We start from the raw sequence: 18,132 nt of genomic DNA on the forward strand, positions 1-18,132 counted from the left end.
TCAAGAGAAATCCATACCTGGCCAGGTTTTTGTTTGCAGACAACTCCCAAGGCAGCACTAATTTACTTTTAACTTGCAGTTTTCAATAAAGGCAAACACTTGCTGTTTGAGAGAACCTGAATGCAGATTCCTCTGTCTGTCTGTTGTGCTTAAGCTTTTGCAGACACACATTTTCACAAATGCACGACAGGTACACAAGTGCTAATATATACATGGATTTGTGTTTATGCTCATGTTCACAGTCACATACAGTACATGGCAACAATACTGAACAACAAAAAATAACAAGATGGGATGTTTGCTTGTGGCCTCCAGAGCCACCCATGTGGCCATAAGGGCAACAGATGATTGATCAAGAATCCTCATGTTTCCTGATCTTCCACCTCTTTGGTAAAAGTGAGGAAAAGATCATGGTCATGGTTTGAAATCAAGCCCCAGGTTTCAAACTATAAACCCCAACACAAGAGGTTTTGTGGTTCTACAACAACACTGCGCTACTTCACATTAGCTTTTCAGAGAGGACAGTAGGTTCTCAACTGACCACAAGGGGTCACTTGTTGGGAAAAGGCCACCGTAGGTTGTTTTAAGCATTAAGAACAAGCAGATGTTGGCATGCTTTAGAAGCTGCGTCTTCTTGAGTTCGAGAAACACCTTCTCTCTCTCTTTCTCGCTCCATCTCATCCCCGTATTAGTGTGAGTTGCGTTGCAGCGTTCGCTGGAGTTCGCCTCAACCAGAGCAGCAGGTGTTTGCTGGGAGAAACAGTGACACATGGATGCGCCCTGTCAGACTACTCATTAGGGACTGTAGCAACTCCTTTGTTTCCTCATTTAGAGGAGAGAAGAGTGCACATACACACAAACACGTGCACGCAGGTATACAAGCGCACAAAGCAGCAGGTGGCCACTATCAGCTGGACAAATCAAAGCAGGCAAAGTCAACACCGGCTCAGCGGATGGATCTAGGAGAGTATTTCGAGTACTACCAGAGTGTGGACGTTCTTGTTTCTTTTTTTTTCTTTTTTCTCAACTTTGGCACTTCTTCGAATGTGCTGGTGAAGAAGACAAAGTAAAACGTGTGACTGTGACAGTGGCATCAGGCGCACAGCAGACTCTCTGGGGAAGACAAAGCATATGGTAGATGCTCTGCATGAGAGAGGTGTTAATTGATGACAATTAGTTCACTGAGAGTGCTCATGTAGGCAGAGATGATATGTGCTGCATCTCTAATTTGTGGTACATTCTAAATGACATATTAGTTAGTAATAAATTTGGATTAGTTTTTGAGGGCTTTTTTTTTTTTTTTTTTGATATTTCAAACTGCATCTGTAACAGCAGCGCATCAATGTGCAGGATCCAACAGTAATGCTGAAAAAAGCTGAGATGTCATTTCGTGTTGCTTCCTCATTGCATCAAAAAACAATGTATTCTGCATTTTTCGTACTTATTTAAGTGGACTTTGGCATTGCTCACAAATTGAATATTTCTGGAGGTTTTGGAGCTTAATTTCAATCTGAAATAAAGTTCTGTGTGTTGACTGTCGTTGGTGAGGCAATGATAATAGTTTAGGTGCATTAACAGGGGCTAGAGCCGGACTAACATATCAGAGATGAACCACAGTGACTGGCAGATGCCTCATGACAAAAACACAGCATTTGATCTCTCCGGAAAAGCCAATTTGTAATTATTTCTCACAGCATTTGACATGTTGTGTCTCAGGGTAGAACTCCTGCTGATTCCTTGGCTCCCTCTTCGACTCTTCATCCAGCCAGACTAGAAGAACAACAGTGGAACTTTAAACAATGTTAAAACTACATCACAGACAGGAGAGCATTCAGAGTCCCGCTTTTGTAATTCCCTCCCATCGCTGTGTCGTTGTGCGAGTAAACGGCTGAGGGAAAATGTCCTTGAACACTTTGAATAATTTGCTATTCACTTCACAGTGATGGAATTACACACTGAAGTAGCATGTGGCGATGGAGATTTAGATTTTGTGGCGCTCTCATCAAGTTTAGTTTGACTGTGGTATATCTGCATTTTTCCAAACATATTGCTTACTTAGTAGAGAGGAGAAAAGTTAAGAAAGTTGCGTATATTTCCCTCTAATAACTGTCACAACTCCAAGAGACAAATTTCTGAAAGATTAGCCAAAGTTCAAAGCGGTAGATGGTGAGATATCCTGACTTTTAGTTGATCACTGGATCCTGCATTTCCCATAACTCCATAGTGTCCTTTATAAGACAGCCGCTCCCTATTAAATGCCCACATCTGTTTTCACAGGCTGGCTAGTAATGCCTCTGACTGGAAAATTGACTTGTGAAACTGGTGGAGCTGCACCTTTACGTTCCATTTGTGCATGCGTGCGTGCATGTGCGTGTGTGGCAGCTTATCGACTTCACTCCAACTTCTCTCTCAGCTTTAGCTTCGACCACCATCAGCCACCCCACCCCCCCACCCCACCAACGTGGCTCCACTCTCATCTATCACGACATGGCTCCCCTCCCTCCCTGTTTGTCGGCCATTTTAGAAATCTTTTCTCCTCTTTCTCCACAGCTGTCTCTCGCTCAATTTCTGCGAAGCTGTGGTGCTGCACTGTTAATAAACGCAGGGAAGGAAAAACAATGCCAACTTTTTTCTTCTCTCCACCATCCACAGTTCACGCTTTCCCCATCCTCTTTGCTCCCTGCCTCCGTACCCAGTTGTATTTCTTCATCCCCTCTTTTCCCCCTCCTCCTCCTCCAGCATACAACCTCTTTATAGCCCTCCTTGCTATGCTGCGATAATTAGTCAGCGCTAAAATAATACAGCCTCGAGAAAACAACAAGAGCTGAGCAGAGGGCTTAGCTCCGCTGGGAGGGGAGGAGGAGGAGGAGGCAGGGGGAGGGATGGTCAGAGCCAGAAAGAGAGAGAGAGAGAGAGAGAGAGAGAGAGAGAGAGAGAGAGAGAGGGAGGGGAGTCGTGTGTGTCAGCCGATTTCAAATGGCTACCAGCGGATTGTCATTTCCGAGTGTGTGTGTGTGTGTGTGTGTGTGTGTGTGTGTGTGTGTGTGTGTGTGTGTGTGTGTGTGTGTGTGTGTGTGTGTGTGTGTGTGTGTGTGTGTGTGTGTGTGTCTGTGTGTGCGTGTGCATGCGAGAAGCCTGAGACTCTTTATCAGCCCTCCTTTTCCGCGTGTATGACTAAGTGCGTGCGGCCTGTTGCTGTGGATGTTGTTCGAAGGCCCCGCTGTCAGCGCAGCCTCTGCTTTACGTCCTCTCTGACCGCAGCACACTTAGAGAGCGATTTGTAGGGCATGACAAAACAAGGACACGTGTCCCCACGTGTGCACGCACAGGGAAGCAGGGGTATTGTCTTAAAAAGCCATGCTGTGCACTTGTGTGTGCGCTGCAGTTAGAACAATTAGTTCATGAATTGATTAGCCAGTGGACAGAAAAACAATTTGGCTTGTCAATTAATTGTTTGCTTCATTGAGCACGAAAAAATGCCAATTTCCTGTCGTAGCGTCTCAAAAGTTTTGTTTTATGCTGTAAATTGAAAATCTTTGGCTTTTGGACTGTTTGCTGGAAACCGTCAAGAAGCTTTTTGAGTTCTGGGAAGTTTTGATGGAACTTTTTCACTATTTTCACTTTTTTTTTTTTTTTTAAATCTTGAAACAAGAACAAAGATTTTCTCAGAAAGCAAAACAGCTTGTAGAGAATGAAGACATCAGTCAGATCTTGCTCTTGAGTTAACTGCCAGTATAGCAGGAGAGGCTGTCTGGCAGCAAGGGCAAAGATTAACTCATGAGATGCAGAAGAGAAAAGAAACACGCCGCTCGTGTTCTTGAAAATGGTTTCCCCATTATATTTACCAAATGGATGATGATTGTGCTTCATCTAGACATTTACTGACACATACAGCCTGTATTTATATGCATGTGTATTTATGACAGAGAGGGTTGAGAGCGGTTCACTGTGGATTCATTACTCTATGCTAATCACAGCCAACGCCCATCCTTTCTCATTCACCATCGGGCTTATTGGAGCCAAGCCAAACTCTAACTCTGTTACAGTTCAAACATGAAATCACTCAGTGGTACGAGGCAGCTATATTTTTTAGGCTGGAGCTCAAAATACTGTTGAGGCAAAGTTCCTTTGACAGGGAGATCTGAGGAATTTCTTTTGTTGATGTTGAGGGGTGGTGGTTATACTGACAGCATAGCCAACACAAAGTTTGTCAGTTCGCCCTAGTTTGAATGCAACGCAACTGCAGGCAAGTGAGGGCAAGTGAAACTGCAGTGGCTCGTCAGATTAGCATTTCAAAGGGGAGTGACAGCCAGCGCTGGTGCTAGTACTAGCAATAAAGCTAAATGTGACTTCATCATACACACCGCCACATGGTACATTGGATTTATTACCCAGGAAGTGCTTTCTTTCACGTGCATAATCGTTTTTAAAAAAGGATATTGAGGCCACTTCTTTTCAAAGTTTACACTGACATGAATGGTGTTTGCTATTCGTGACTTTTCACTCACAAGTCTGAACACATAAATGCTATTTATAATATAAATCCTGGGACTGAGCATATTTTACATATGTGTAACATCTTTCTTTCCAGCATTTAAAGTCTTGTTATCATGCCGTAGCTCAATGGTAACCCCCATTTTCCTCTTTATTTGTTTGCAGCTGGGACAACATACATCTTCGGGCGAGGCGGAGCCCTCATCACATATACCTGGCCACCCAATGACCGGCCAAGCACGCGGGCAGACCGGCTGGCAGTGGGCTTCAGCACGCAGCTGAAGGAAGCCGTTCTGGTCAGGGTAGAGAGCGCCAAGGGACTGGGCGATTATCTGGAGCTGCACATAGTAAGAAACCGCCTTGGGGATATATTGAGGGGGGATGAAATGACAGGGGAATGAAAAAGTACCCTGAGCTACACTCAGTCAGATGAATCACTGGAAAATCCAGAAAGAAAAAGGGGGTTTGAGAAATATCTGGACAGGGAAGGTGAAGGTGGGACAGAGAATAAACCAGAGACTACAAATATTAAGATAGAGACTGAAGGAAGGAGGAGGTCTGATGTTGGTTGTTTTAGGCTGGTGAAAGATAAAAGCTTGATGTACACACATTGATATTTCTGCTGAATCGAGACTCCTCTGGATCCTTTAAGCTGAGAGGTTGGAGTTTGTGGAGCTAGAAGGAAAATTCCACTTTAAGTTGGAAGTTGGGTTTTTAGTAGTCTTGGTCTTTATTTCTTTTGTTTTTTCTTTAAAACCTGCACGAGTGAGCACTCTTGCATCTTTTTAGCCCTACCAGTGTGTGTTCCTAGATCTGTGGAATGGGCTTACTGAGCACAGTGTGATGGGGAAACAGTGGAAACAAGTTGTAATTAACTGTTTTGTTTGAAAGTACAGAGTATGATTTGAGGTGTGATTTGAAGTTTGGCTCACGGACTCTCATCCTCTTCGATTCATGAGGTGGTCTTGTTAGATCCTCTCTGTCGGTTAAGGCATTTTCCTCGAAAGGCATGTAGATTTTTTATCGTGCAGTACACGCAAGGGTCACTTGGAGGAATCCGTGTGCGCAGAGTCCAATAAATGACTAATCACCCAACAGCATTCCCTTTTATCCCCTGTCAAACTAGTTATTAGCCTCATCTCTGCTTTTATTGCTTTCATATTTTAGGTTTAAAGGTCATTTAAAATCACCTCTACTGATTATTTTAACTGGCAATTACAGGACAGCAGGCATTTAAAAATGCATTTATACAGGCTCTAATTGTCTCGTTGACCCCTGTGCTTCCTCTTCCCAGTATGTCATTCAAAGCTTATTTTCATTTTAATTGGGGGGGGGGGGGTTCTGTTAATTACCAACGAAGACCACACCTGGTGACAGGAGTCCCAAAATGCAACATTGTACATCACCGGGTTCCAAATACAGTGACTCTGTACCAGCTGGTGGAAAAGATGTCCAGCAGATCCTTTACACTCTTAAAGTACGCAGTGAGAAGACACAATCACTGTTATCTACACTTATCTACACTCAGCCATCTGCACAAACGTGTGTGTGTGTGTGTGATCACACCACTCCAACATCCTGGTGACCCCAATTTGTTTGGGCTGCCCGTGCCTGGAAGCGACAGGAACATAGTTGACCTCGGGTCACTTCTCATCCAGTGCTCTGTAAACTGAGAGGGACAGAGGGAGGGATGATAGGAAAGCAAGAGGGCGAGGTGAAAGGGTCGTGGGGGAGAGCTGGTGCATAGCCCAAGTAGGTCGAGGCCAATTTGAATGCTTTTAACATTGGTGATAAATAATGATAATGACCGTAAGGATGAAAGGTTACATTTGTGAAAGCAAGGGACACAACAAATGATGTCGCAGTTGAAGTGGTGATGTGGCAGAGTTAAACTGCAGCAACACCGAACTGTGAAAGGTCAGTTCTTGTAATTTTTAGTAATATTTCTCTTGCTTTTTTGATATTCAAAGAATGTTTGAGTCACGTGACCCGATGGGCCATAGAAATAGAATATCGCAGAATAACAAGAACCAACATGGTTCCATCAAATTACAAAAACAAACAACCAACCTCATTTACCTCTAGTGGTATCTCTCAATTAAGGTTTCTAGATTTCCAGCCCTCAGATTTCTACAATGGAAGCAAATGGAATGTTCCTGCAGTGTCCTGGCATCAAAACAATTACCAAAAAAGTCTCTTTCCAGAAACACTGTCCTAGTTACTGAATATAATCAACAGACCTCACTGTGACTGGAACTACTTTCAACCCAAAGAAATAGTTCCCATTAAATGTGCGCTCTGTGGATCATCCTGAGGAACGAGAGAATTTTTATTGAAATTCAGTATCACTGCTGAATTCAGATGTCATTTCAATGCTGCGAACGCCACGACAAAATTCTATTTGCCTCCATTGTGTCTGGGGGGGTCGCAAGAAATCTCTGAGGCAGATATCTCAAAACCTGGGGAAATTAAACCACAACTATCTGCATGGCTAGATGCCACCAGAGGTTGGCAAGATAATGCATTTTTTATGTCGGGCTTAGCTCTGTATAATTTGAGTGAAGTGATCCTTTAACTTAGATTTAACTTTGTGCCGAGTTTTAGTTGCATTAGCATTTCGTTGTGGCCTGGAGGAATGGCTCCTCACTGGTTATCTCTGCTCGTCACTCACCATCACTCATCAGTCCTTGTTTTGCTTGCTCTTCTCTCAGCTGCATATTCTCCATCTAACTTCTGTGTCTTTCATTTACTCTCTCATTCCCTGTCTGGCCCGTTCATTCTCTCTTTCTCTCCCTCTCACACACACATCAGTGACTCCGACACACCAGCCTGGCTCCTCTGCTCCCATTGCAATTACATTTCATTTGCTGCCGTTCCTCCCGAGTCGCTCCCCTAAATGACTCTGTTCAGCCCATGGTGGGTGTTTGGGTTCTGTTAATTATGCCCGTCTCTCTTTGAGGGGAGAAGTACAGACAAATTAGACCTGAGTACCCAGGAGCCGTGGCCCCGTATCATCCCACCTGATGGGGGCCTCACGGACCCAATCAAACTACAAAATAGCTCCACAATCAAACAGTGATGGTGGCCTTGAGGTTCAATACCTGGGGCCTTATTCTTTAGCTTTGGCTAGTGGTTCAAAAACAGCATTTCACTTTCCATTCCAGGTGAGCTTGTTTCATGAAGTCTAACAGGATTTCAAAGGTTGTAATTCTGACTGATCCTGTTTTTGAGAGTGGACGTGAACAATTCGAAGAAGACTTTTTGTTGAGATTTCCTGGATTTTAGCATTTCGAGGGCTGCTCTTACTCACGAAGCAAGTAATTAATGTTGAAGTTAAGTTAATCATTGAATCAGTGGCCCCCAGACTCAGATCACAACCATTTCCTGCTTCTACAGTATGTGACACATCACTGATGGATGCTGTCTTTCTACAAATAGTGGCACTGGTGGCTACGGCTGATAATATGTCACCAGGATGTGATACAGCATTATTCCTTATCTCTCACCAACCACCCGTCTCTTTATGTACCCTTCCTCTCTTACCGGGCGTCCACCTCTTTCATGCCACTCTACCCTCCATTTCTGTCCATGTACCTGACAGAGGGCAGGGCATCACTCACTGCATCTTCCTGACATGCGGTGTCAGGCTCCGGGTAGGAGATGTAAAGTCCAGGTTGTGAGATAAGGCGCTTATTGAATGTACTGACTGTGGCTACTTTAATACACACATGTAACATCACAGGACATTACCTCTCACACTCCCCTCATCGTTTACTGTGGGTGTGCCTGAAAGTGCTGCAAACTTTGCCGTTGACATTTTGAGAGTTATAGATGAAAAAGCTTTGAAAGTCATTATTTTGAAAATGCCATAAGAATGAATCATCGCCAAGCAGACCAAAAATGACTGTGCACAGCGCTGTTGCAGCGCAGCATTGCTCATATGTCTGTGAAGATTCGCTGTCATCCAGGTCGGAATATCAAGCCCTAGTAAAACAAGAACAGCTGGGTTTGCTGTCTGGTGTGGAAGGAAATTTGCTGTTCATCCTGCAGACTTCATCAGTAGTTCTTAGTGGTGGGGAGTTCCTCTGTATTTAATCATCTGGTGAAGTTAAATACCACAGAACTCCCAAAGAGTCAGTAGAACTAATTAAGCCTGTTGGATGAATAGTGAAACATTTTCATGAATACTCAGTAAGTCCAGCTGCCTCTTCCTCACTGAGCTCAGGCGAACATGTTAGTAATTCGTAGCTGAAGTTGTAACCCCCCAGATACGAAATGGTTTGAAGTGGATTTTTGTGGGGTTTTTGCATCATGCGTTGGTCTAGCTCACCACCACTGCTGCTAATCCAGTCTAATTTGTCTTTTCTTTTCAAACAAAATGCTGTTGCTGCTGTTTTCTGAGGAAGGCCAGCTTGAATATGTATGTTTAGAATAGTAAAATCCATTTTCAGGCCTGGTTTCAAAAAAAGGCTGGGACTCTGATCCTGTTAAAGTTTGGATGAGCACTTTATAGGTGGAATGAGTAGCGGAAGAAACACAGACATGTATCTCAATGTTACAGCTTCATTCATCAGGAATTTCAGTCCCCACTGGAGTGAAAGTACCCTTTGGTTTTACCACTCAGTGTGAATTAAATACGAACAGACACAACTTTTATTACTTCAGTGAACATTTCTGTTTTCCTCAATTTAGTAGACAGGATGTCCCCCAGTCCCCACGATGTCTTTCACAGGATGTTAGCTCGACAGAAGTAAAAATGGTCATTTGGGAGGGCAGGACATCATTTTTGCCAATCTTCATGACATTTCCACCATCAGGGCCTGGGGTGTGAGATTCAGGGAATGAAGGGTGCAGACAGATATGGAATTGGGCTGATAGCTAAATCTCCCATCTGTGGCTGCTGGAAAAGGTAGATGTCCTTGCAAGACCTTGGAACCCAGTCATAAAAAGAAACTAGTTAAAATTTATAGAAAAAAATATTTGAAGCCAGTAGCAGTTTTTCTTTTTAGACTTCTTGCTATTTCAACAAATTTCCATTATTCTGCTAAGAAAAAAGGCCACTTGAAGCCGTTTGAATTTCCAAATGGGGAGATTCGTTCCTGTGGTTTGAGAGACGACATGCGGCACAAAATGTCCACCTATATTTTTATGTTGGCTGCAGTGATTCACCTCCAGAGCAGGTCAAGCAGTACCATTTTCAGGCAGCACACTACTCACTTGGCGTGTTGTCGTAAGCATACTGGCCTGCCTTCGCCTTACCAGACGGAGTGTGAAGGCTGCGGCTGTGTTGCCTAGTCTGGTGTGTTTTCACAGTCATATCTCAGTGCAAACAGAAGTACAACATTCATTTTTTTGTGTGTGCGGAGGTGATAGTCTGAGTTTGTCCATTTTCCCCCTGTAAACAAACATTGGCAATTTGAAAACTGGGCATGCAAGAAGCGTCGCTTTTCATTTCAGTCTGGCTAGAAGGCTTCGTGTTCCTCCAGTTTCATGTTTTGCTATCCCTGCTAGCTGGCTCAGGTGACAGCACTGCAGGCAGCCCCCACACCCCCCACTCAGTGTGTTAAACAAAGGCACTGAGGTACACCAAGTTTGGAGGACTGTCTCACATTTTGCTTCCCTCGCCCAAAAGTGTTTGTTTACCACACAGTATGGAGGGAATCGCTTGCCTGGAGGGGCCTCACAAAATTTACAGTGTAAACTATCTTCAAGTTTATGACTCATCAGGTATTAATAGAAATTGTCAGGCAGGTTCTTTCATATGAGCAATAATATTCCTTACTTAAGACTGTTAAAAGGTGTATTCTGTTTTTACATAATAAAAGAACAAAAAAACTGAACAGCAAATTGGGATTATTTGTTATGCACAGAGATGAGTCATTAATGAAGAAAGGAGCACATATCAGAGCCATTCTCTTCATGAGCTACTCATAAACTTTCCCAATGGCCTGACAGATGGCTGTATAAAGTTGGAGCAGTTTAAATGCACCTTTCAAACCAGGACTTGCACAGTCTTTTTTAATACGTTTTTTTTAGAGGTGTCTGTTTGTATTTATTGCTGTTCTCACAGGCACCACTCACATTTGACAGTCATTACATTTACAGCTGGCAAGTTGTCGCACTAACTGCTCTGTGGGAAGTGTCTCATCTGCAGTTATGGGCCGGTGCACAGTGCACAGCGGGCCTCCCCGAGTATCTCCATCACTGGCTGTCCAGTCCCGGCTCATAGCATTAAATAAGAGCTGCCTCTGATTACTCGTTAGGGAGCCATCATTCACCACGACTGTCTACTTTGAGCCAGGGCGGGGTGGGGGTATAGCAAAAGGGACATGGCCACATTTTCTCCTCTTGACCCTACTGTTACCCCTCTCCCAGTAGCAGTGACAAATGCTGACTGAGAAAGGAATAAAGAGAGACACACAGGCTACTCTGTGGTCAGCACCACCCCAGTCAAAATAAGAAGCGCAGCGCCACCATCTCTCTCACTGCCAGCTATAAGGAACACTCCTCTTTTTAAGGGAAACCACCACCCTGCTTTTTTCTCCATGTTTATTTTCTGACAGCCACAGGTTATCTGTTGAGGGTTTAAGCCAGTAACTGTTTAATTATGGGTTGAAAAATGTGATCTGACGTTTGACAGCAGCCTGGGATAAGATGAGGGGCGAGGAGAACTGGGTGGATGGAGAGCTTTGAGAGTGCACTGGGGAGCCGAGAGATGTTGGCGTCAGATAAAGGCAGATGGTGATGCGGATAAAACTGTCAGAGAGAGGCAGAGGCTTTTATCCTCTACTCCCCACCCCTGATAACACACACACACACACACACACACACACACACACACACACACACACAAACACACACACACAGATGGATGCGTGTGCATGTACACACAGCACGCCTTTACTCCACACTAGCTGTCAGTAGCACACAGTCACACACTGCTCTCAGGTTGCAGCTAGCTGACACGTTTGCAAGGACACCTTAACATTCACTTACACAACATGTATGACTAGCCCCAATTTACAAGGGCAGCCCCACACAGTCTCACCCACATGAAGTGATTTCCTTATTTATAATTCCCCCCACCTTTCCTTTCTTAAATGGGTGTCACTTCTCCAACCTACTCTCCTTCATCTTGTCAGCGGGGTAAAAGCCAAACATGCAGGGAGGGACAGAGGGATGAAGCGTGGAGAACAATTGAGGGAGAAAGGGTGGTACTGCTTTGATGAATGCAGCTGCCTCGCAAAGGGGAGCGCGGGCCGCCGTCAGTAATGAGATCGGGTCCTGGTGGGTTTGGCAGGGTCCCACTCCTCAGCTGGCGGGAGCCTGACAGCATATTGATTAATCCTTCCCTTTCGCGTCACTAATTAATTGTCCCCGTGGGTGGAGGTGAGGCAGGGCGGGAGCTGAAGAGGGGTGCAGATTCTACCTCAGAGGTTTCATCATGGGTGGCTAACTTTGGATGGGAAGGGGATTAGGGGCTAGGAATGAATTCCACATCCTTCATGAGGATTGGTAGATTCCTTCCTTTATCTAACCGTTCATAACTAAAATCCATCCATTAGGCTGGCGATGCTTGAAGAGGGCAGTACATAGCATGGGCTTAATTGTTGCCCTGGTGGTCTCACAACTCTCTGGATGACCATTTCAAACCAGTGTCACTGCTGGTACCTGTTTGGTCATTTGTCTTGATTTTTAGATGCACATCACACATCCAGTGTACAGCAAGCATCCTTTCTGTGTGTGGCTTGGTTAATTTGTCAGATCTAAATGTAAATGGCCTATTAGAGGAGCATTTATTTTGTCAACTGTGCAGCTGCAGAAGGAATGAAAGGGTGCGGTGGAATTACCTGCTGACAAAGTCCTGTGTCACTGCGCGAGGTTGAGGCACTGCGAGCATACTGCATTAAGCATGTTGCACACACCCCAGCTACTGATGTCACACAGCAGATGAAAAGCACCTGCACTGACATCAATGATTGATGTGTGGTCAGAAACACAATATTTAAACATTGACACACACAGAGCAGTCTTGCAAGTTTGTTCTCTTTGCTTCGTTCTGTCTTTGCCACATGCAATACTGAAGCTAACTCATGATGAGTCCATAAAAAGCGGAATCATTTTGGACAAGCTGGCCATGACTACGTTTACTGACTGCAGGTCACTGTACTTGTATCTCTACACTGGCTACGTTTCCTGTGAGAGCAAAGTGGTGGATGGACTTTCTGGATCAATAAGCTATTAGGTTCCAAGAGGGCAGGCCTGTCTCTATGGTTTCAGTCCTGCCTTTAATAATGACCTGGGAAGGCAAAACTACCTGAGCTTATATTCTTTCTTGTCATTGTCTGCCATCTCTTTTCTTCCGTCTTCCTCTGTAGTCTGTCTGCATACTTGTAGCGTATACAGAATTGGTTTAGTCGAGATGAGTACGACTGCACAGCGTGATATATGCCTCTCTACCAGAAATCTAATATAATGCATGCATTTTGTTTTCATAATTCTCCACACAAATTGCGATGCATCGCGTTGACGGTGTCTGCTTCGCCGCTCGTGTCATTTTCTTTAAAGGTCACATGCATGATACAACAGCATGAATCAGGCTGGAACCCAAAGAAAAAAAGAAAATGTTTGCAAAGCTGGTCTCAGTAGTCCTCAACAAAATGAAGAGAGAGTAGTAGCATGGAACAAAAAGGAAGAAAGAAAGAGGAGGGGGTGACAAAGAAATTCAGGTCATGTAAGAAGGTAGAGAAGAGAAGAAGAGTACATTTACCTAGTCCACTTTGTTTTTAGTGAGGTGCCCCGCGGAGAGGACCCCTGCCAAATGTCACTGCTGCACATCCAGCCCTCAACTCCCTCTGGATGCACTTTAGCCCCCCCTCCCCTCACTCGCTGCAACAGGAACCAGGCCAGAGACAGAGCAACCCATTTATGTAGCACAACTCTAAATTCATACAACATTACTCATTAGAAATTATGCCTTCATTTGCATTCTGATTCATCTACACCTACTATTGCTGCCGCTGCTATTAACAATTCTCTGTGACTAATACACTCATTTTCTGTTTGAACGCACAGGTGTCTGCGCCGTTCTGAATGGTCTCATTAAAACTATTCTCTTCCATGATTAACACATAATGCTGACACACGCATGAATTTCAGAGCGGACATGTCGTCCTTAAACAAACACCAATTTCCTGCAGCGCTTGTATGCAAACTCCCAGTTTTCATATTTAACACATTTCTGGCTGCGTGTTCTAATGGTCTGTGAGTAACACTGAAAACTGCCTGTTAGCATTTTATCTAATACTTTTTGGACTTTGGCTGACCCTTATGTCTTCTCCCCTCGTTGATTCATCACCACATCCATAATTCATCCTTGCCCTTTTCATGAAAGTTTGTTCATTGACTTTCTGTACTATTTTAATAAAGCTTATGTCTTGTATTGATTGTAAAACCGCTATGAGTTCATGCCCCTCTTTAATATATCAATCGACCACCAAATGAGCATCCTACATCACTTTTGGCCCACTTTCCCAGAGGAAAAATAATCCATACTCTATTGCCCAAACACAAGGACTGTTGCTGTGAAGAAAATCAACACAGTCAAGACTTTTCAGTGTTGACTCCAAAAATCTGCTTTGAGCTTTTTTTTCCCACCTCTGTCTTAAAATGATGGTCAGCTTAAAGCCCAAACGCTGTTACAGAATCTTTTCTTGCGCTTATCTCAGTGCGCTCGTTGACTACCTTGGGGAGGATGTTTCTGCTTTGAACATCGTCAGGACTGAAAGGAGAGCGAGAAAGAATGATGAGTAGAAAGAGAAATGGTCTTATGGAAGAAGGGAGGAAAAAACAGGAAATGCAACAGAGCCAGGGACAGAAAGATGGACTACAAGAGAATGTCTTGGAGGCCAAGAGAGGCAGAAAAGATGTTTACATCTGCTCATCCATGCAGAGCGCTCATGTCTATGTTTCCAAGCCCTTGGTGATGTACTCAAGGCAGCAATGATGAATGCATACTTTCTCAGTCACCACTCTTAACTTTGCAAGTCCATCAACCATTCTGCTTTCAGCAGGCCAAGAAAAAAACACTTCATTATTCACAGCTTTTGTTGTTCTGAAAATGAACACCATTAAGAATGAATGTGTTGAGCCGTCAGCATAAATTTGGTCAGAACTGAGAGGGGAAGATCTTAAAAAGCGCCCAGTGTGGAGCAAAGATAAGAATAATACTTTTTCTCAACTGTAATTCCTCTTAATAAATGCCACAGCCGGTGTTCGGCAGTGAGTTGAATCCCACACCTCTTCCCTCTGAGGGAGAGAAAGAGGCAATCTTCAAGGCCGGGAACATGGCAGGGACTGCGCCATGATACTTTTCCATTTAATAAATTCAGACTTGGTTGCACCTTCAGGTCGCTGAGGTCGCTCCGCTGATAAAGTCTGTGTACAAGTGCTGTTACACGCACAGTGTGAGCGTGTCGATGAGTCCACAGGCCAGGTATTTTCAGTCCGCTCGCTGTGAATTGAACATTTGGTCTGCTGCCAATTAATTATCTGTGTTGCTTGGAGAAGAAACAAGAGGCTGAAGACGGATCAGGAGAGGGATGACAGAGCGAATGAATACCTCATATCATCCAAAGTCTGTCATCCGAGGTAATCAAACCCAGATGTAATGGATGTGGTGCTGACGCATAGTATTTTTTCTCCCTCGCTCATCCAAATCTGCAACCATACAGCAGTTTTGCAGTGTCCGGCGATGTCTTGCCTCTACCAGCCAACTCTTATGATGTCAAAGTGGCGTGGTCCCTCATTGGAGAGGACAACCATGTGTGCACCACCATGGTGAATATGGTACTTGAGGTCTGTAAATAGTGATAGCTGTGGACAAAGTTTGGGTTATCAGCCTGGTGGTTTGTTTACAACCTGGCTGATCCTGATACTTCCCTCATTTTTTCCTCCACTGTCTTCCCAAATCTCAATAAGTTGGTGATTCCAGTGTCATTTCTTCTTTTCAAAATAATGGCCAAAACTAAGAAAACGGTCATGGTTTCCTTCAAGAGCAAAAATGAAAATGTCCTCATATCCTACATTTAGCCCATCACCTTCTTCTCTCTCAATGTTTTGCTTCTTTATGGGTCGAGGAGTAGTTTCACCAGTAATCCATCCCCACTGATACGAGCGGCTGAGGTTTTACCCCACTGAGCAGCGAGAGAAGTCGACTCTCCTGTCTTCCTCTCTCTTTCCCTCAGAGCTGAAATCCTGTTGTCAGACCGGCGATAACCGCTGCCTGATGGGGCCCCGAGGTCTGTGCAAACCTGTCGCGGAGACCATCCTATGGATGTTCACTGCTGAATCTTTCATGCACTATTGCCTGTCTGATAAGGTGCAAATAGGATTCGTTTGCAGCAGCTGTGTTGCTTTGGCAAATCTGCCGTTTTTTTCGGGTGGATTTGAAGGGAGGGCAGTGATCGAGTCGGAGACAGGGGCGGATTATGTTTAGGTGCAAATACATACAAAGAGACGTATGTTTGTTAGTTGCTAGTTCATAATGACTCCCCCATACAGATCCTGCTTCCTTGGCCTTTAACTAATCCAGGCTACGTATATGCTCTCATGTAACTGTTTAAGCACCATAGGATTAAAATATCAGTTATTGTGACAACATAAGTACACAGAAATTTTGCAGCAGCTTAATGCTTTCTCCTCTCACTCAATCCCCCTTCCCAACAACAATCTGTCTGCCTGTCACTTTGCAACACAGTATATACCCGTCGAATGTATCCTCTTTTGTGTCTCTTTTGTGCCAGAATTGGCTCTGAATTTGATCAGAGATGGAGGACGAAGGCTGGGGAAAAAAGGGAAAAAACAGTATGGCTCACACTCACTTTGATTCATTTCGGCTGCCGTTCAGCCTCTCTTCCTCCTGGGAGAGGGTCAGTCGGAGGGAAACACACCAGCAGCCAAAACTGCAGATGGTTTTGGGAAAACAAAACAAAAAAAAATGGGGGCTTTTTTTTTTTCCTTAATCTCACATTCACAAGAGCCGTGTGAGTCGAGACCTGAAGAGGGAGAAGATCATTTCTTTAGTGACACATTTATGAGATGTGAAAAAACAATCCAAAACAAAGCAAACAAAAATAATAACTGTGTCAGAATATTCAGAGAAGTCAAGAATCAAGACAATTCTCTGGCTCTTTGATTCTCTCCGAGCTGCACTGCCTCACACGCTCCCCCCTTATATTCAGGGGAAGTGAAACCACAAGGGAGGAACCTCTAATAAGTGATTGAAGGATTGGTGCCGGCGTAATATTCCTGCACAATTTAGGAGGAGAAGGAAGTTCATCATTCATTCATTGGTTGCTGCTACTGGGAATTGGGTGTGCCGCCACTTCTTAGGTTCATCCGGTTGGGTTCGGGACAATCAGATGCACGAATCAGCAACAGCCTTCAGCCATGTAGTTTGCAGCTGCACCTGCCTTGTCTTCTAAGTTTCACTCTTTTTCTCCTTCATGTAGGAGTGCTTGAATTAAAAGGCGCAAGACAAAGAAAAAGAAATCCTCTGCATGTATAATGTGAGTTTGTACTCAGGCAACCAGGAGCCACCAAACACGGACATCATTAAATCCGTTTGCAGCTCCTTTTTTAAAATTTTAATTTGGCCAACAGAATGGAGAGTTGCTGCTAGCAGATTCAGGTTATTCTTGTTTGTTCCCTCATTTCCGAACCCTCTCCTTTTCTAATTCTTTTATTACATCTCTGTTTTTCTCTTCCACTCCCTCTTTGCTTAGTCAGCGCTTGCACTTACACAGAGCCAGGCTTCAGAATGATATGCTGAATAAGTACCCTCACATCCGTAGCTGATGTAGCAAAAGGCTGAAGGAGAGATGGGGGGGGGGGTCGCCGGTTTGACTATAACAAGGGTAGGTAACTGTGTTTTTATATAGTGCCCAGAAAAGGGAAATGTGCTGACATTCTTTCAGCATAGGCTATGATGTGAGACGTTTTGGGACGTGGGCAGATTAGCAAATGTGTCCACAGCAGCGAAGAATCTTGACATTTTGCACCATATCAGTAAAGTTAAAGAGGGTACTTGGCGGCGTAGACTCATTAGGGTTGTGCAAGAAGTCACTTACAAGACAGAGTCCACCAACTCTGACTATTATCCTGTGCGTTTTGGACACATGGATCCTTCCCACTCAGCTAAGACTGGGGCAGTAGCCGTCAAGCTGTTCCTCCTCTCTGCAAAGAGCTGGGCCAACTCGAGGGAAAAAAAAAAAAAAAAAAGCTTCTGGTTGGATGTCTTCCCAGAGCAATTAGCTGAACCCACACGCCTGTTTGATTAATACACAGATGAAAATTAGCTTCTTGCAGCCACTCTGCTGAGCCTAAGCCCCTTCCATGGTGACCAGGTTGGATGTCAGTTTGCATTCTGCTACTGTTGACTCATCTGCAGGGCATATGTAGGGTGTAACATTTAAAGTAGCACGTTGGATTTGTACAGTCCACATCACTGCTACAGAATCATGATAAATGGACGAGGAGGCAGACCACAGTCGTCTGTGTTGACAAATGAAGCATTTTCTCATCTTGCTTACTCCACCTGCTCGCCAGTTTACATTGCCATGCAATCTTCGCTCAGTC

The 18,132-nt window shown here is 44.3% G+C and overlaps 1 protein-coding gene across 8 annotated transcripts in view; it reads left to right on the forward strand.

Moving 5' to 3' along the window:
* Window positions 1-18,132, forward strand: part of nrxn2b (neurexin 2b) — a 636,019-nt gene that overhangs the window by 534,257 nt on the left and 83,630 nt on the right. For all 8 annotated transcript variants that reach the window (XM_070993325.1, XM_070993329.1, XM_070993328.1 and 5 more), the window contains one exon: window positions 4,660-4,841. In XM_070993325.1, the coding sequence (XP_070849426.1) occupies window positions 4,660-4,841 (182 nt within the window). The remainder of the gene's footprint in view (window positions 1-4,659; window positions 4,842-18,132) is intronic.

This window comes from Chaetodon trifascialis, chromosome 23, assembly GCF_039877785.1.
Source record: "Chaetodon trifascialis isolate fChaTrf1 chromosome 23, fChaTrf1.hap1, whole genome shotgun sequence".
Classification (NCBI taxonomy): Eukaryota; Metazoa; Chordata; class Actinopteri; order Chaetodontiformes; family Chaetodontidae; genus Chaetodon; species Chaetodon trifascialis.